Source organism: Oryzias latipes, chromosome 17 (genome assembly GCF_053564925.1).
Source record: "Oryzias latipes strain Hd-rR chromosome 17, Olatipes_Hd-rR_3.1".
Classification (NCBI taxonomy): Eukaryota; Metazoa; Chordata; class Actinopteri; order Beloniformes; family Adrianichthyidae; genus Oryzias; species Oryzias latipes.
Genome location: NC_136253.1, coordinates 12,062,352 through 12,082,774, shown reverse-complemented (window position 1 = coordinate 12,082,774; position 20,423 = coordinate 12,062,352). Strand labels below are relative to the sequence as shown.

Sequence of the window (20,423 nt, the reverse complement as noted above, 5' to 3'; positions counted from 1 at the left end):
TCCCCCTAGATATGAATAAATATACACCAATTTTTATTTTAAGAAATTAAAAACTTTTATGCTCTCGCGGGTAGAGCTGTGACGTGTCGGATTTTTTTTTATCATCGCGGTGATGAACCACCAGGGGGCGCGGTGTCGCGGTTAACCACAGCCCCCTCCCCAAAAAAAAGAACCACAAAATCCCCCGGCGGCCGCATCAGAAATAAATACAATTACAATGTAGTATTCTTTATTAACAAATAACAGTAACAACTAACTACTACCTATCTAACTAATGAACTAACTATATAGTTGTTGTAGATTGACTGTGACTGTGTGAGCGCGCTGCGTCGTGTGTAGGACTGGGAGGAGGGAGCGCGCACACATGTGTTGGGAGGAGGGAGCGCGCAGACGTGTGTTGGGGGTGCGTGTTGATTCTTCTGTCCAGTAATAAACAGAGTGCAGACACTTTGTCACCTTTTGGTAGCCATGAAGCCTGACATCCATGAAGAACGTGTTGCAGGAGGCTCCACCTTTGTTTATACAGACAAGTAACGTTGCGCTGCACAAAATAGTTCCCAAACAAAACATGTAGTGATATTCATCGAAATCTAAGTTCGCGCTCATGTTTGGTGTAACAGAGTGACTGAGAACAGTAATAAACCCCAACACAAAATCTTCCGGCGGGCAGCCGTGTCACGCACTTAAGAACGCACATAGCTTGTAACGGAAATGAATACAAGTGGAAATTAATAATTAGAACGCAGTCAATTTGTTGTATTTCCTCACGAGACGGAAACTTCTGTTGTAGAATGAGGATGTGTGCTTCTGAAAGCGCGCGCCTGTGTGTGTAAAGGGAGCCGCGTGCCACGTGCAGCAGAGGCAGCGAGAGTGCGCCGACGAGAGACAGTGACAGGTGCGGTGGGAGAGAAGGAGAGAACAGAAAGAAAGAAAGAAAGAAGGAAAGTCTGAACATTTGGCCCGCGGGCCTTGAGTTTGACACATGAGGTTTATTGTATATGTTGCCTTGTATTATCTTCTCTAAGATCTAGAGAGGAAAGTGGACACCTCAGATTCACGTGGTTCCTGGCAGCTTTAATTGACAAGAGTAATTACCGCTGCTGTAGATCTGTTTCATCAAGTGAAAATTAACCTTAATATGAGAGCTCCAGCAACACTAATATTGTCAAATGGCGTGAACCAGAAGACGGCTTGGTCAATAGTTTGAATATATTTATTTATGACAGATTTGAAGTCAGGCGTCCAAACATTGCTCTTTTAGTTTTTTTGTTTTCCGACATGTCATTAGTTCTGTTTCTGTCTCAGGTGGAAGACATGGAGAAGAAACTGGACTTCCTGGTGGACATGCACATCCAGCACACAGAACACCTACAGGTGGACTCGGCTGGCACCGCCCACATGACCCTAGAGACGTGCGGCCCTGGGGCAAATGGTGAGATCAGACGGGTGTTCCTCAACTACTCAGAGGCGTTCCCGCACATGTCGTACCAGGTGGCCATTGGGAAGGCTGGAAGGGGACGAGGGGACCAAGAATGCAGAAGGGGGGCGGGGCTGGCGAGGGGACACCCCGAGCGCCCTGCTATGGGAACCGTCCCAACTTACATAGAGCGCCCCACCGTGTTGCCCATCAGCTCCCTGCAGGACCTGTCAGCAGGGCCGGGCAGGACCACAGGGCGGCAGGGGGGCGACTCGCCGCTCTCCATGTTGTCTGTAAACCACGAGGAGCTGGAGCGCTCCCCCAGCGGGTTCAGCATCTCCGTGGACCGGGAGGGGGACGAAAGGGTTCCCACTGAGGCTGATATGGCAACGGGCGAGGTCAGCTGGACCCGTCCCAGACCCAGCTACCTGGCGGAGGGAGAGACAGACACGGACACAGACCCCTTCACGCCCAGCGGGGGGGCTCTGCCTCTCTCCTCCACTGGGGAGGGATTCTGTGATGCTGAGTGGAATGCGCCGCTGTGAGAGGTAACCTTCTGCTGGGACCTTCAGTCTCCAAAACCAAATGATGGAGTCCGAGCCAGAGCTTTTGGGGCCGCGGGAACTTTGAAATCAAAGCAGGGCTCCTCTACCGTGAAGCTGCAAGGTCTTATGGGAGATCAGGGCCCTCAGGAGGCCAGCGCAGATCTCCGCCTCCACAGAGAGCCATGGAGTCTGCCCCAGAAAACAAAGGGAATCCAGACCATTTGTAAAGTAAACTCTGTACAGCGCACTTCTCACAACAAAAAAATTGAATTTACAAAAAAAAGAACATTATTCTACATACTTATATACACCAAAAGCTTTATTGCTGCAAAGCCAACCACACTGCATGTGACGCATGCGATTTCTAGCGTAGACCCTGAAAAGTTCAGGACACCAGGAGGCAGAAGAAGGGGTTCGAACATTAACTTGCTATGCCATTTTGTAACACTTATTTTTTATATGAATACATTTTCATTGTTTATGCATGGTCAGCATGATAATGCGCCACTCTGGGGTGATGACTAGAGGGAACCAAAAGTCTCCTGTCTCTTGTTGTGTTTGTTTGTCTGCAAACTGTGTGAATGGACATGTGTGCGACAGCTTGTCAAGACCAAGAAAAGTGAACAAAACGTTTGTTCGAGCTTTTTTTTACTTTCTTCACAGTCATTTTGTAGGATGTCGGTTCTGCGGGAAAATCTGAAAGCCCCGCTGCCATGTTTGTTGACGCCACTTCAGGGATAAAAACCTGCCTGCATGTCGTCGGACTCACAAGGAGGGCTCCTTTTTTATTATCAGCACAAAATAGAGGCTTTCCATCACAAACGTACTTGCAAAATTCAGTTTGGATCAAAATGATGAGTTCATCCCTGCAGTTTAATTTATTTCAGTCAAAGTTTCCTCTTTCCGGTCAAAGTTGTTTTCTGGCTTCAGAGTCACAAAAGCTTCTGTGTTTGACCGAACGGCATCCGTCCAGCTCCTTTGAGACACTTTTTAGCAAAAATTTTAACACTTTTTTCAAACTTCTTTTTAATTTTATTTGCAAGGAAAACTTACATTTTGCATTTTTCTGAACTACTTTTTTAAAAGAGAAAATATTGAATTGAATTTCTCACAAAATAGAGCTTTTGAGAGCATAAGGAATACCTGAACACATGATGTTTTGATGAATCGGCTCTACAGAGAACCATGGACCTCAAACTGCCATAAACATACTAACGCAGAGCTTTTCTTGCCCTCAAATCAAGGCATGATTGTAATGTTAGACCCATTGACTGTAAATGGGAACTGGACTAAGACCCCCCCACATTCCAAACAGAAAGTACCTGCTGGTTCCAAGAAGCCAAAATCCCATATACCTCTATAAAGAAATAAAAAGCTAGTACTCAGTCATTCTGTTGGTCAGAAACCGTTTTATTTAAAATGTTTTTGCTAATACTAATTTCTTTTTCATATTTTTCCCTTTTTTAATTCTATTTCAATGACCAATCAGATGCCTCAGTAAAAGTATGTAGTCTACAGTCGAACGTATAAAACGTTTGACAGATTTCGTGTAGCTCGTTTTCAAGTGGTAGAAATGTGGACTTTCAAAATTTCGCCACTGATTGGTGAGAGTGTTTGCCATAAAATCTCTGACTCTGACCAGTCACTGCTTACTGACATTGTTTGGCTTCAACATATTGGGAAAGAATTGTAACTGAATTGACCTAATTTCGTTGGAGTCTGACGTAAGCCGTTTACTATGGGTAACGTCACACTCGCTCACTCCAGTATTCTTACACGGTCAATGGTCGGGTTTCAAATGGTAAGGATAATTTCTGAGAAATTAATCAGGGATTGTTAAAAGTTGGTTTACCCCTTAATTTGTTTGAATGATTGAATTATGTTTGCTTCCCCAAAAAGGAAACGTTTTCTGTGAAATTCTGGTCATTTTAAGATTTTAGGCCTTAACGACTTGAACTTTTGTCGCTGCAGCGACATGTGGGCTGAGTCTGTAACTCTGCAAGCCATTAAGATTTTTGAAAGCAGCTCAAACATGTTCTGTTGGTTGTTTGACAATGTGTTCATTTATTTTTATTTCATTTTTATTAAAAATTACAAACCTTTATTAAAATGCTAAAATACGGAGACCAAAAAGTTACTGCTAGTTTTTTTTTTGGTACGTTTATTTAATTTTAAAAACGTTCTTTGTTTTGTTCAAGTTACAAGTTATATTTTTCAAAACTCGGATGATGCATTTTTTTGGGATTCTTTTTGTTTGGATTAAAATAATTCCAAACAGTAAATAAATCACAGGTTTTTCAATTGGCTCTCAGGTTCTCAGTAGGTGCTTCTTCAGAACTCTGTGCATGAGGTAACCGCCATTGGAAATGATGAGGCTGGAACTTTCGAACTAAGTGCTCCGATGAAGCAGACGTTAAAAATGAAGCCCTCGGCCCTCCTGAAGCGATGCGAGTACTTTTTTTCCTCGCTTATCTCCCTTATCCCGGTTGAACAGTGATGCTGAATTTGAGCGCCGGAAAGTTCTGTTCTTGTCCGCCGGATCGGTACTTCTCAGTCCCTGAGTGTCGATATGTTTTTAGGTGCAATATGGGGACCTTTTCTATATTCCAATATAGCATGAATAGTTACTCATAACAAACCTAACTACTGAGTAAAATAAAATAACAGTTAGCCTTAATTTATCTATCTGGAAATGTCAAACGCTGCTCTTAGTTTATAGGCAAAAGCAAGAAATCCAAACAATGCATGCACCTTTAAATAACTGGTATTTTGTTAAAAACAGCTGACGTGCTGCTCTTGAGTGGCGTTCTCTGAGTAGTCTAAAGGTTTACATTGGAGAAGCACTGTGTGTTTGACTGGAAAAGGACTGGTGGTGAATGAAAGGGATCATCTGTTGATGTTTGTTGAATGATTTGATAGAAAAACTCAGCAAAGTCAGACCTGAACACCTACACACCACTACGTCTGTACATGCAGAATTATGCCAGACGATATCGACACCGTTCAGACTAATCCACTACTATAATAAGAAACGCATGGTCAGAGGTGATATTAGCGGAGGCTTCCACACCAAGCTTCAGCAGAGCATTTCTGATGTTCTGAATGTGGATTTTTGTCTGTTGCTTAGAAAGTTTGGACGAGTCAACAAACCTGCTGATGCACTTTTGTGTTGAAACAAAACAGTCCCCGCAGCAGTTAGAGGTTGGACTGAGCTTGGGTGGGGTTCCCTTCCTCGTATGGCAGATGTGGGACATCACTATGAATGTAGTTGATTTTTATTTTAGTTTGGTACATAAAAAACAGGAGAACTCATAAATGACACAAACACGTCCACCCTGTTTCGTCTGACTTTGAAAAACCAGATTTGTGACATAAAGATTTGGTCAAAGTTTGGTCAGATGACATAATTCAAGTTCAAAAAAGTTGAAAAAAGTGAGTTCAAGTTGAAAAAAAAAATCAATTACAGGATGAAGCCCAGAGGGGCCAAATAGGGTTATTCTGACTTAAGTCCTGGAGAAGCGTCTCTGTTTGATCTGTGATGAAGTCTCAACCCGGAAATCTGAAGCCTGGTGTGGAAGAAACCAATATTTTTAAGTGAACCCCTTATATGAATAATATCTAGTTCATTTATTCCAATAAAAATGCTCTGTGAATAAAACCTGCTCAGTTTATAAAGTTAAATGCAGACCAACACAGAAAATCTCACCATCCACTGTTGGTTTGAAAACAGAACCCATCTATTCTGAGTCCACAGTCTCGTGTCACATGCTTCTTCGTGCTTCACGCCGCCACCAACGCAGCAAAGATGACCTCTATGAAAGTAAACCATTTTCCCCTCAAGGGCAGAGCCCACAGTCTGGTTCTGCTTCTGGGAAATAGAGTTTTGAAGTATTTAGCTGCTTTGGCTCACAGCTCCATGTGGCTTCAGTTCCTTGGTCTTTGAAAACGTTGTTTACCCTTTTCCCACCACTTGTTCCTAAAGTAAAATTACACATATAAATGTTGCCATTTCCACGTCTTTGTTTTTTTCAGTTTTATCGCTCCTTGTGTCATTTTTCTTTCAACCTGCCAGACAAATTCATTTAGTTTGGTCCTCAGAAAAAAAGCCCTACCTGCATTTCTTCCATTTAAAATAGAAGAATGGCTTCCTTTAAAATGTATCTAGCAGCCACTGCACTCCAAACTACGAGAAATAATTGCACAAAAACAAATAACTGTTAAAAAGTGGTATACATTTTGAGATTATTTTTGCTTACAAATAACAAATAGTCTTCCAAAATGGTGAGTTACACTGTGAAAAAGTTATGTTAGCTGAAGCGGTTAGCTTTTAGTGCCAGATTAGCATGTATCTAACAAACTCAACCTGAGGTAAATCATAGAAATTCTACGATTTTGTTACAAAGCAAACAATGAAGTGTATGGAAGCATAGCTGTCTCACAATTCAAAATAAAGTTCAATACTCGAAATGCTTTTTCATTTTCACGATAAAGCTGCATTCGTTGACTCAAAAATAAAACAAAAAATCAATCCGCCAAACGTCTTTTTCTTTTTTCTTCTTCAACACCGCTCATTCCATCACTTTATTAAAATGATAAAGGAAATAGAATTTGACATTTCATTTTCAAAAACTTCTCTAGTAAGTGTGTAGCAAAATACAACTAGAAATATCCAATCAGACAATTAAAATGGATTAACAGAAATGCTTTTTTGTTTTCACAATGTTATTACATCAACTGATAAAATTGAAAAAAATAAAATCAGTCCTCCAAAATGCTTTTTCATTTTCTACTTCAACACAGCTCATTCTGTGACGTAATTAAAGCGATAATGCAAAGATGGGATTGCACTTTCGTTTTAACATGCACAGCTCCCATAATTCATCAGCAGTTCCAGAAGGGATGCGGGGCGATGACATCAGTGCTCATGCTTCTTCTGTCACTACTGCGCGTATTTGGCACTGGAAAAAGAGGGACAAAGCAAGAATAGAAGAGTGCGAACCAAGAGGTTGGGAAATGTTGTCAGAAGCTGAAAAAGCTCAGCATGGCGAAATCTGTGCTAGAGCTGTTGAGGGAGGCTGCAGCTGTTCTCAAACAGCAAAACCAGCAGGAAACAGCTGGAGACGATCTTCTAAATATGCTTTTATTATTGTTATAACTATTATTAAGGGCCTGTTCTCTCTATTCTTGGCCGCTTGGACCCGGAAGAAGGGTTCGGATTAGGCCAATACGTGCCAACAACATTTTGCTTTGGATGTATTTAAAATCCGTGCGGGCAATGCAGCAGTGTGCATCTTGGCTGCACGTAAAAAAGCCACCTCTAACAGCTCACACACCATCCCAAAGACACAGTTCTCCCGGGAGACACAGCAGCTCACTCACGCAGAGCAGCCGGACAGAATGGGGTCTAAAGCCTCTTCCAGGGCGCACACCATAACAAAGCCCATTTCCTTGCATGCAAACAGGAAGCTACGAGTCCGGCTGCAAGGCTCAGAGACATGCTTTGCTCGCGTGGAGCAGCTGGCCTGTTTGCGCTCCATAGCCTCACACTGAGTGAGCACTGTCGTCATTGCCCGCCTCCTCCCTGGAACTGCTGAATGAAAAAGGAATAATGCGACACTTTTTGCATGGTGGATGTGAAAACCAAATGCAATCTCCTCTTTGCAATATCGCTTCAATTATGCCACAGAATGAGCTGTGTTGAAGTAGAAAATGAAGAAGCATTTTGGAGAATTTTTTTTTTTTTTTTTTTTGAGTCAACGAACGCAGCTTTATTGTGAAAATAAAAAAAAAAACATTTTGGGTGTTGACTTGAATTTTTACGACGGAGCACCAAAAAAAAAAAAAAAAGTAAAATTACGACATTTTATCTCGTAAATTAACGAGAAAAAAGTCATAGATTAACAAGGAGAAAACACCGAAGTTGTCCGTTCATCGGAGCATCGCTTGAAGATGAAAGATGTGGAGCCTTTTGTGAAGCTTTATTTCCAGGTTTATTATAGGTTTAAAACAAAGAGATTCTGAACCTTTGGCGACTCAAAATCAGATTATTGTCAGTAGAGGCAGCTTTCCGGGGTTCAGTGTCAGTAAAGCGGCGTTTCAGATGTAAAACAGTCATGTTTTGATGCAGAGGATCGCTGCAGCTTTTATTCTCCTTTTCATTCACAAACCCTGAAGTTCATCTGTCACCTTACGTCATGAACCTGTCATCAGATCCGAACACCAATGCGGAAGTAAACGTCCCGTTATATCATTAAACAACAAAGATGAATGAAAATAGTCTTTTATATTAGCATTAGAACGTTGAAAATGCCAAAAAAAAGTGCTCCTCCTCAGACGGAAGCATCACACAAACATAGAGATCTTGTTTTTGGTGGAGGAAGAAAGGATTGAAGTGGAAAGCTGCAGGGACACCGATGGCTTCATCGGGCTGCAGGGATCCTGCAAACCAACCATCAATAAACAAAACTTTAATAAATTGTAAATCAAACAAATGAGCTTCCAGATATTTGGAACGTTCAAGCTCATTCAGCTCACCTGTTCAACTGAGTTTAGTCGGTCTGCTCTGTTGCTGCGCGGGGTTCACCTGCTGCTCTGCATGCTCACTTCCACTTAATATGAAAAAAATAAATTAAAAACTCGTAATTTTACTTTTTTTTTTTTTTTGATGGCCCCTTATACTCCGTCGTACATTTTGAATTATAAAACAGATATGCTTCCATAGAGTGAGCTTTGAATGGCTAAAATATAATGTAGGTATGTATTTTTAAACTAGCTGATGAAGGTAAATTAGTTCCAAAATCTGAGTTTAAATACGTCTGGTGGCCTGGGAGAAATTTTAATTTCATGGCAGTTTTTTTTAACACTTTTTTTCCCTCCAAATGTTAAAAATTCTAGAATAAAAGACGAGGTACCTTAGCTGTTATTTGATTGACATGAAGACTATACACCCAGAAATAAAAGCTCACAACAAATGACCTATCAAAATAATAATAACAATTTATAATAATTTAATAAGTAAGCCATATAGGAAACAGTTTTTATGGCTAAAATATTAGCCTCGCAGCACTGTTACAATTCAGTTTGTGTTAACAAAAAAAGCCTTAGCTCCTTTCTGCGCAGTTATTTACCCATTTACTGATCCTCATTCTTTAAACTAGTCACAAAGCATTTAAGACTATTAATTATTAATTACATAAACGGCAGGTTATAAGATACACAACATGAGACTCCAGTAAGACATCAAATTTCTGATTTTTCAAACAAATTCTCCTGCTATATTGTTATTTTTAAACTAGGCTTCACATCATTTTTCTATTTAACGCACCTTATTTTTTTTTAAACCAGGATTCAATTTTAGAAACTTTTGATGGAAACTGTTGTCAAGGTAAACCCAGCCTTCTTCCGTCTTTTTTTTTAACTTTACCTGACAAATAGACCTTACACCTAAAAAAAATACAATAACTTTTTAAAAGCTAAAGCTAGAGGAGTTTATCCTTTGCCTAAAATGTCCTGTCCTGATTGGTCAACACCTTCTTTTCAATCATGCTCCTCCCCCAAATCAAAATGACTCCTCTTGTTTTCTTTTTGATTTGATCAGAATTAAACAGTATCATTTAAATAAAACAAAGCATTTCTTTAGAACTTTTGAACATTTTCTCATTCCAGGCAGTTTGATAAAAGACTTTATGAGAACGGTCATTGTTTAGATTCACTGTCTTATTACTGTTTTTTCTTTCGTCATCTCATTTATTCGTTTCACCTCTGAATGTTTTAGATATTTTAATCCAGACAAGCAAGCTGCGTCTGTGAGAAATGCACATACATGTTTTGCAAAGTTCAGTTTTTACATGTACATTTTAATAATCTGCACTTTTTATGACCTTTTCTGAAAATTGATGTTGGTTTTGCAGTCTTGTTTTGAATCTGTGCTGTTCACATTTGTTAAATAAGATTTTTTTAATGATCAGACTCTAAGGTTAATTTATTTACTTTTGCTGTATTTTAAATATTTTCTCCTATTGTTGTTATCGTCTCGCCCTTTGAAATACTTGTTTCATTCTGTCCAAATATTCAGATACTCATCGTTTGGATCCACCCATGAACTGTTTATTAGACATTGGTGTGGTCAAACCCCCTTCTTCTCATTAATAAACAATTTAGAAATATTTTATTTTATGAATTTGGATTCTAAAGATCACCACATAATTTAGATTTTAGATAAAAAATGACTTTCCAGATGTTTTCCTCTAATTAGTTAAATCCATTCACAGATTAACCTAGTGGCCATCCGAGGAATTACGCTGTGGGTCACTTGTCATGTTTACTGACTTGTGTTTGTTAAGGGGTTACTACATCTATCTCTTATATTCAGTTAATGAAATATTTGATACATTTACAGTGAATTTAACACATTTTATAGTAGAAATAAACAATTATGTAATGTGTGGTGCCAATATTTGAAAGCTCTGCTAATGTACATCATACATAAGTTTAAAGAGTTTACACATCTGTAAAAACTCACTGGCACTGTTTTCCATCATTCTTGGGCAGAGGGGAGAAAAAGGCTCGTGGAAAAGCCATCATCACAGATCACAAAATTACCACAAATGTTGGTTCTTTACCGTCATCTCAGCAGTTTAACCATACTTCTTTACCCAGTTTCTTTTTGTAAGCCTTAATCTGAAATGTGTAGTAAAAACAAGCTGTGTGTGACATGTTCATTTACACATGTTTTTATGACATTTCCATGTGTGAACTCCATTCCAAATGAAAAGGAGCACTTTACGGCATCCATGTAATTAAGATGGCAATAGTATTGTTTCTTTTTCCTCCATGTTGAATGCTGTTCTAGTCACCCACATACAAAGCAATGCACTGATCGGCACATTCAGCATAACCTGTAACTTCATGGACGTTTTAAGTGCTATGGATTATTTGTGCCTTGGCTTTTTACAATGCGTTCTGTTGTTCTATTCATGCTTTTCTTGCCAAGGCTGTCTCACAAAGCTGTCTGTTATATTTGAAGCTTATAGATGAGCTGATGTGACAGATCCTTAGATATCACGGACGGTAAATCAAGTCCCAGTGGGCTAAATCTGGATATAAAGTTCCACACAATGCCTGCAGACAAGATTTTAGTTAAGCATTTGTATTTTCAGCATTTTAATGAGATTCACAGAGCTAAGAGTCATCAGCATAATGGGGTGGTCCCAGTCTAGTACCCTGCAGAACACCAAAATAAACATCTTGAAAGGTTAGCTTTCACTTTTGTGTTTTTCTTGGCTTCCTAAAGCCTAGGTGAGTCTAAATATGGTGCGATTCCCAATAGGCCTATTAGATGAAATATTGTAAATATTGAAAAAATTAAATTACTTTTAATTAATACAAATAAAACAATTCTATTTGCAGACATTATTTAAAGCTGTTGAATAATTTCACAAAGCTATGAAGAAAATGACTGAATGCATCTGTGTAACTATATAAGCCTGGGAATATTTCAGACAGCTTTAGGAGTTTACCAACAGCAGCTTTTTTTAGGTTGTATAGTCTGTTTTTGAAATTCATTTTGAACAAACATACACTAGTGGCCTTCAGAGCTATGCGTCATTTTTGTCATTCCAGTGTGAAAAGAAAGACAAACTTGCTGTTTGAATTCTGCATTTAAAAAATTTGAATATTTTTTTTCATATGATATGCAAATGTATTCCTACTTGATTTTTTTTTATTTGACCTTTTCAATTGCACCGGTTATTAATAAAGCATTGAACTTAAAAACTCATGTGAATGTTGTGTGAATTCTTGTGGACGTAAACTGTGAAAGAAAACTTTCATCTGATTTTGCTTTTTTGTGCTGTTTTTATCCCTTTTTGTTAAGTCTTATTAAGGTCGCTTTTTAAACTCTAAAAAATGTATTTGTTTTGTTAAGTGTTTTTGGTCTTATTAGCTGATTTCACTTATGAAGATATAGTTAGAAAGACATTTGACCAATAGGAATTGTGTGGGAAAAAACGAATGGATTACTTAGATTCCTGATCCATAAACTGCAAAGTATTTTGAAACTATGTTTTAAGGCATTAAAGGATATTACATTTTAAGTATTTCACATTGTGATTTTAACCTCAGATTCTTAATAAATCAAAAAAAAAGTTAAGTAATTAATGGATCAGGAGCATTACAAAACTTCCAATGTTAAGGTGCCTAGGATAGCACAAGGGTTACGCTGTTTATCATTTGTTTTGCTGCTTTGCATACCGTAGTTTTTTTACTGGCAGTCATTTTGTTTTGTTGCCATATTTGTTTTTTTTTGCATTCACTTTTGCATAGTTTTTCTGTTGTTTTACTTTTTTGAGCTCTTTGCTGATTAGTTTGTGCCTGTATTTGTCAGTTTTCTTGTGTTGCTCTAAAGAATTTTTTTTATCTTCAGCACTTTTATTTAACTGTTTTTATTTCTGACATCACTGTTTAGTTTTTAATATCACTCAGGTCATTCTTGTGTTAAATGGCTCTCACACTGACATGGAAGCTCACAGCTGGAAGACATAGGGAGTCAAATGAGGCATTTAAGACATTTTCAAGATATTTGTCTAAAATCTAAATCTATTTCTGATTGTAGCAATGATGCACCGTAAATGAACTGCCATGGAATCTGATGCTGCTAACAGGAGTAAAGAAAAAGTATTATTGGAGGTTTCAGGTCCTAAACGGCAGAGCTCAGGTAAGTATTGACCTGTCTGACATAACACTAGAATTGTATTGCATTTTTAACCTTTCAATGAGATTCATGAAGCTAAGTGTCATCAGATTAAGGGAATGGTCCCAGTCTAGAACCCCGTAGAACACCAAAATAAAAATGAGGGTTTTTTGCCCATCCTGACCTTCAGCCATTTGGACCTTTGAATGTTGCAAAGTCCAATTTCAGTCTATCTCTGTAATTCACATGTTGGTCTGTCAGCCTGATGCTGCCTTTTTAGCTATACTGTAAATTGTAGTCCTTTAGAAAAGACCCAAGTTAACTTTAGGTAGACTTCTGATACTCCAAATTCCTTCACCACTCACTACTTATTGCACTTTATAGGGGCTCGCCATTTTTGGGGGGGTGCCAAATCTGCAATTCCAAAATCCAGTGCCAGTAAACAATTCCCCCAAAGTGTCTGTGAAAACCTGTGTGCCTCGATTCTCACTAGATCAGTAGACCACAATGGATGAACGATTTTTCATGTAAAAAAAAAAATGCATATAAATGTATTTTTTATAAACCCTTTCACAGTGGATTCATAAATAGTCTTGGTAAAACATTCATATTTATTAGGTTTTCACTTCTGGCTGTGAACCGCAGCCAGACGGACTGCGAACTGGAGCTTCTGACCAGCTGGAGCTTTGGACTAGCGGGCCGGGGAGGGCGCTTTGTTACAGTGTTTGCTCCGTCCAAAGACGTAGCTAGTCCGGGAAGCTTCAAACCGCGGTGCACCCGGCTGCGGACCAAGTCTGAAACTCCGGAATGCAAAAGGCAGAAATGCTGCTACACAGTTCTGAGAAACCGTGTAACTAATCAGTAGTGCACATCGTAACAAAGCACCCTCCTCTGCCCGCTAGCACGAAGCTACAAGCTTGGCCGCACTGCTTCTAGACATGTTGGAGTCTCTTAGCAGCCGACCACACTGAGTGAGCTCTGATGTCATTGCCCCGCCTCACTCCTGGAAATGCTAACTGGAATTGAATTATGCTACACTTTGCGCACGGTGGATGTGAAAACGAAAATGCAATCCCCTCTTTGCATTATTGCTTTAATTAAGTGACAAAATAAGAGGCGTTTTAATTTTATGTTTGAGTCATTTGATGCAGTTACATTGAAATGAAAAAGTATTTCTGTTAATCCATTTTAATTGACAAATTAGATATTTCTAATTGAATTTTGCTAACATTTCCTGGAGAACTTTTTAAAAAGATAATGTCAAATATAATTTTCTTTATCATTTTAAATAAGTGACAGAATAAGCGATGTTGAAGAAGAAGAAGCAGTTTGGTGGATTGCTTTTTCTTTTTAATTTTGAGTAAAAAAATGCAGCTTCATTTTGAAAATGGAAAAGCATTTCTGGTATCGACTTATATTGTTAATTATGCTTTCATAATTTGGTGCATTTTCTTAAAAATCAGTCTTATTTTCTTTACTTCTCGACATGGGGTTTTACCCTCCAAATCCTCCGTACAGGAGAATCTGGATGTCATAGCTCAGCTGAAGGAGTTAATGTTGCTCTGACCTTGAGTTGGTCACATGACCAACGTCCCAGGGTGCTTTACTGGTCCCGGTAGTTCCTCCAGTAATTATTCAGGCCCCTCCTGCTGAGACAGCATCAGAGATTAAACTGGGACTAAACTCTCTGTGCCTTCACTCCTCAGATGCGCTGGCGGAGCACATCGATCCGGATGCCATCGACCTCACCTCCCTCGTCAATACTTTAATAAATTCAAGTCAGACAGGTCCGTCTTTGTTGCACAGATCAACTCTACTCTGTGGGGGGCGGGGTTGACACTGGCGGGGATTTAAACCGCTGAGCCTCAGTGGCCCGTTCTAGAGGACAATGACAGGATCAACGTTTCAGAACAGTTTCTTCAAACGTGAAGCTGTTTGTGGAGAAAGTTCAGAGTTTCATTGTTTGTGGTCCTTAGTGTTCAGTTTGGTGTGTGCAGCAATTACACACCAACACAACACACCTGCTTTAAGCTTCTGGACCGAGTGTGACCATCAGACTCATCGAGAAGGCTGTTAGAAAGCCTTAATTCAGAAATGCACTGAAGCATTCTGGGTAAAAAGATTGAAACCATGTTCCCCAATTCTTTGCTGTGACAACATCTTTAGCAGTAGTTCAGGAGAAAAGCAAACAGATTTGAGGAAACGTTTTTCCAAACTATTAGAGCCAGATTATTTAACAGAAAAATGATTGTTTTTGTTGTTGGATTATTTCATTTTTTGTTTTGTTTTTTAGAAAAAAATTGGATTAAAGTCTCAATTTAGAAAAAGTGTTTTGGGAAATAAAATTCCACAGTAAATGTATCTGTCATTTATAATTTTGGGTTGTTCTCATTTCTAACTTAATAACATGAAATTGTTTATCTAAAAGTTGAAGAATGTTGATATGCAGGGTTTTTGCTGTGCTTTGGTTAAATCATCACTTTTGATGCATTTTTATATGTTCTGCATGTTTCACACGTGTGTTGATGTGGTTCCATGACTGCTGTCCTGCAGGATCCCAGCAGCTCTTCTCTCTGCTCAGCATCACGTCCTACAGCTCTCTGGCTCTACACAAGCTCACCCTGCTGGTCGACAACAGTGAGTTACACTTCCAAATGAACTCGCACATGTACACACACACACACACACACACACACACAGCTCTACGTGTTGCTTGTATATGTATATATATATATGCATATATATGTATATGTATATATGTATATGTATGTATATATATATATGTATATGTATGTATATATATATATATATATATATATATATATATATATATATATATATATATATATATATATATATATATATATATATGTATATGTATATGTATATATGTATATACCACGCTGCTATCTAGTGCGTAGAGTAAAGTGTTTACCCCACAAACATGTGCGCCAGTGTTCAGCAGCCCAAACACAAGCCAGCGCCTCTTTCTCAATGATAGAGTACTTCCTTTCACACTAATGTGGGACCGTGAAGAAAATGCAATGGTTTTTTCGGTGTCCCCATGTAACTGGGTAAGTACTGCACCAATACCATAATCACATGCATCTGTGGTAGCTATGGTGGGAAGAGGTAGGTCAAACAGAGAAAGAGCAGAGCTAGTCGTTATCAGTTTTTTAGAGTTTTCAAAAGCCACTTGTGCCTCTTCAGTCAACTTAAAGTTTGCGTTCTTACGCAACATGGCACAAAGTGGTTGCACAACACAAGCGTAGTTGGGAATGAACTTTGAATACCACCCTGCGAGGACCAGGAAAGAGTGTAAAGTTGTTGCATCAGTAGGGGAAGCAGCATTTGTGATAGTACTGATGTGATCAGGATTTGGCTTGATACCGGCAGCATAAAAAATGTGCCCCAAAAATGACAGCTCAGTTTGTCTGAACAAGCACTTTTCCATGTTAAGTTTCAGCCCATTACTGCACAGCCGGTGCAGCACAGCCTTTAATCGCTTTTCATGAAGGTCAGACGTGTTAGCAAACACAATCACATCATCCAAATAACATTGAACACCATCCAAACCTGACAGAATCTGTGTCATCAGCCTCCTCAATGTGTGGTAGCGGATGGCTGTCAACAACCACTGCTTTATTGGGCTCTCTCAGGACAGAGTCGGAAACGGCCGGACTTTCTTTTCATGACCACAATAGGTGAAACCCATGGGGAAAAGTCAATGTGTTCAATGATGCCGTCGTGTAACTAGTCTTCTTTTTGCTGCGGAAAGTGGAATATGACCATAATGTTTCTGGTACAGGTGCATAGGGAGAATGGAAACTGAAGATCCAGTATCAACCAGCTGTAATTGTAGGTCCCTCAGATGCACGCATAGAGACTTTGCACATTAGCCTGCTGTTAAGGCTCGTCGTGTCCTCTTCTTTGACTAGCAAAATATTGATTGTATCAGGCTGTTCGACTGACACTTCCCTCACTTTATTTAACACAGTCCCACTCCTGCAGACTCTCTCAAAATATCCATGTTTACCGCATGTGGCTGATTTAGCAGGGCATTTAGGAAAACTTGCAATGTGTGTTGAAGATCCACAGCGGTAACATGTCTTACCCGCAAACCCAGGTCCATTTGGCAGAACTCTCTGTGGTGCTTTAACTTGTGGACACCCGTTTCCGTGTCTGTAACTCCAACCACCGGTGGAAGTCCCCTGCACCATGCCAACTACAGCTTCACAGGCTGGTGTAGCCATAGCTTTAGCTTTGCCAGACCACTTTCAATCTGAGCAGACAATGTGAGAGCTTTCTGTAGAGTGAGCTTGTCTTCCATTAGCAGGCGTTCTCGGATCCTCCTGTTGTTTTTTTTCCACAATTTGATCACGTATCATATCATCAACCAGCGCGCCAAAATCGCACGTAGTAACGAGCTCACGTAAGGCCGCAGCATACTGAACAGTTGACTCACCGACACGTTGTGCACGCTGACAAAACTTGTTTCTCTCTGCCACTGTATTTAACTTGGGTATGAAAAATGTCTTTAATGCCTGCAGGGCATCCGTATAGGAGTCACACGTATCCGGCAAAGTGTAGAAAATGCGCTGGGCTTCCGCACCAACAGTGTGGATCAGCAGCGTACGTTTCCTCTTGTCCTCCATCTTGTCGGCTAACGCCAGTACGTAGTTTTCAAACATGCATATCCAGGACTCCAGAGCGATCATAGGCACACCGGGATTCTGTAGGAATGCCGGGGGCAGCGAAATTCCCAGTAAAGCCATCCTCGTCGCCAATATGTTGTGTCGGTCGAGTTGTGGAAAAGAAATGTAGACACCCGCTCAGTTCAAGATCCAACTTTATTCTTCTTCTGCAGCTTCTCTCATTCCCAGCTACTCATACATCAGTGGTTATCCACCTACTGGGTAAAAGGTGTAATGACACTCCATAACAACACCACACCTTGCTCATGTATTTTTGCTCCTCACAAATTTTGCTTCTACACCTCGTCAACAGGACTATTGACCACGAGTGTTCACCTGAGACACACTACCTCAAGAGCAGCCCTATCCTCGCTGACTATCCTGGGATCCATCTGTCTGGATCTGCTGAAGGAGAAGACATTTGATGCCTTGGCTGTCAAACTTTTCTGAAAAGTTTGACAGCCACCTTCTCTAAAGTTCTCCTCTTCCTGATCTGCCGCTCCTCCTCTGTCATGATGGGCGTAACCAACAGGAAAATGAGAAAGAAGCTGATTGTCTCGTCCCACAGTGAAAACCAGGATTGGAGGATTAGAGTCACACTGGTTTGTGAGGAAGTGAAACTCTCTCAGTCTTTGTGTCTGAGAGGAGAAATGGCGCAGAAAGGAGTTGATCTGGATCAAGAAACCTTCTGCTGTTCCATCTGTCTGGATCTGCTGAAGGATCCGGTGACTATTCCCTGTGGACACAGCTACTGCATGAAGTGTATTCAAGGATTCTGGGATAAAGAGGAGAAAAACCCCAACTGACCTCAGTGCAGGAAGACCTTCATACCGAGGCCTGTTCTGGTGAAAAACACCATGTTAGCGGCTTTAGTGGATCAACTGAAGAAGACTGGACTCCAAGCTGCTCCTGCTGATCTCTGCTATGCTGGACCTGAAGATGTGGTCTGTGATGTCTGCACTGGAAGAAAACTGAAAGCCATCAAGTCCTGTTTGATCTGTCTGGCCTCTTACTGTGAGAAACACCTTCAGTCTCATTTGGATGCAGCTGCATTCAAGAAACACAAGCTGGTGGAACCCTCCAAGAACCTGCAGGAGAACATCTGCTCCCGTCATGATGAGGTGATGAAGATGTTCTGTCGCACTGATCAGAAGTGTATCTGTTATCTCTGCTCTGTGGAAGAACATAGAGGCCACAACACAGTCTCAGCTGCAGCAGAAAGGACTGAGAGGCAGAGAGAGCTGGAGGAGAGTCAACAACAAATCCAGCAGAGAATCCAGGACAGAGAGAAGGAGGTGAAGCTGCTTCAACAGGAGGTGGAGGCCATCAATCACTCTGCTGATCAAACAGTGAAGGACAGTGAGAAGATCTTCACTGAGATGATCCGTCTCATCCAGAAAAGAAGCTGTGATGTGAAGCAGCAGATCAGATCCCAGCAGCAAACTGAAGTGAGTCGAGTCAAAGATCTTCAGGAGGAGCTGGAGCAGGAGATCACTGAGCTGAAGAGGAGAGACGCTGAGCTGAAGCAGCTCTCACTCACAGAGGATCACAGCCAGTTTCTGCTCAACTACCCCTCACTGCCACCACTCAGTGAGTCCACACACTCATCCAGCATCAATGTCCGTCCTCTGAGATACTTTGAGGATGTGACAGCAGCTGTGTCAGAGCTCAGAGACAAACTGCAGGACATTCTGAGAGAGGAACCCAGAAACATCTCACTGACAGTCACTCATGCAGATGTTTTACTTCCAGAAGCAGAACTAGAACCAAAGAGCAGAGCTGACTTCTTCAAATAGTCATGTCAAATTACACTGGATCCATACACAGCACACAGACGACTGTTACTGTCAGAGGAGAACAAAAGGTGACAGTGATGAAAAAAGCTCTGTCCTATTGTAAATATCCAGACAGATTTACTGATTCTGTTCAGGTTCTGAGTAGAGAGAGTCTGACTGGACGTTGTTACTGGGAGGTAGAGTGGAGAGGAAACAATGTTGGTGTAGCAGTCGCATACAAGAACATCAGCAGATCTGGATATGAAAGTAGATTTGGTTTCAATGACAAATCTTGGTCATAAGTTTGTTCCCAAAAGAGTTTGTTATTTCTCCACAACAGAATAGCAACCTCCATCTCAGCTCCTGTTTCCTCCAGAGTAGGAGTGTACCTGGATCACAGAGCAGGTGTTCTGTCCTTCTACAGCGTCTCTGAAAGCATGACTCTCCTCCACAGAGTCCAGACCACATTCACTCAGAAGCTCCATGTTGGACTGAGGTTGTATAATGTTGGAGCCACAGCAGAGTTCTTTAAAAGTCAAAACGTTTATGTTAATATTCTGTGGAGTAATGTTTGTAGTCAGAAATAAAGAGAGAAATGAAAAATCTCTAGAATGTGGATTTAAGATATTTTTGAACATGAATCTTAAACTTTCTGAAGAAAAATCTTTTTTCTTGTCGTTTCTTTGAACTTTGGGATTTGAATGTTTGAATTCAAATTTCACACACGTTTGTTCATGTTTTTGTGTTGTTGTCATGTGAACTGAAGGAAGCTGCAACACAAATGGAATCAGTGACGTCACAATCATAGACTTTCTCTGTGTTTGTTTTTACACAGAAATGACAAGAGAAGAAACTGATGGAGAAGATTGTGTTTGTAGAAAGAAGAACATTTACAACTTTGTTTTCTTTCTTTTGCTTCATTTCCACTTTGGATTGAAGATTTGTGTTTTCATTTCTTTGTTCTTCAGAGAAAAATTGTTTCTGATCATTTGACAATAAAAACATCCAGATTCTTTTGTCTTCATTCCAGAATTTGACTGAAATCTGATGAAGAAAAATGGGAATAATATGAGGGAAGAACTGAGGCAATATGACAGAGTCCATGTTTACAGAAGAAACGTCTATGTCAGTCAGTCCGTGTCCTTTTGACTTGCTGCAGTAAAACAGCTTAATTATTGTGATGATTATTATGAAGTGTCTGTTTGCTGATCATTTTTAAATATCTGCGGCTTGTGCTGTTTTTTTTGTTGGCCGCATGGACCCAGAAGAAGGGTTAGGATTAGGCCAATATCTGCCAACAAA

The 20,423-nt window shown here is 40.2% G+C and overlaps 1 protein-coding gene and 1 pseudogene across 4 annotated transcripts in view; both read left to right on the top strand.

The window, feature by feature from the left end:
- The window catches only part of kcnq3 (potassium voltage-gated channel, KQT-like subfamily, member 3), a 124,489-nt gene extending 104,344 nt beyond the window's left edge, over positions 1 to 20,145 (top strand). For 2 of the 3 annotated variants that reach the window (XM_020711392.3, XM_078934432.1), the window contains one exon: positions 1,306 to 6,533. In XM_020711392.3, coding sequence (XP_020567051.2) covers positions 1,306 to 1,962 — 657 coding nt within the window. In that variant the 3' untranslated portion in view covers positions 1,963 to 6,533. Of the gene's footprint in view, positions 1 to 1,305; positions 6,534 to 12,574; positions 12,677 to 14,358; positions 14,440 to 15,205; positions 15,290 to 19,956 lie in introns of those variants that run through there. The other variant, XR_013650533.1, reaches the window with a different exon arrangement.
- On the top strand, positions 17,866 to 19,246 carry LOC101163030 (tripartite motif-containing protein 16-like; annotated as a pseudogene). The gene has a single exon (XR_013650534.1). The product of XR_013650534.1 is annotated as a tripartite motif-containing protein 16-like (transcript).
- Positions 20,146 to 20,423: the final 278 nt, after the last annotated feature.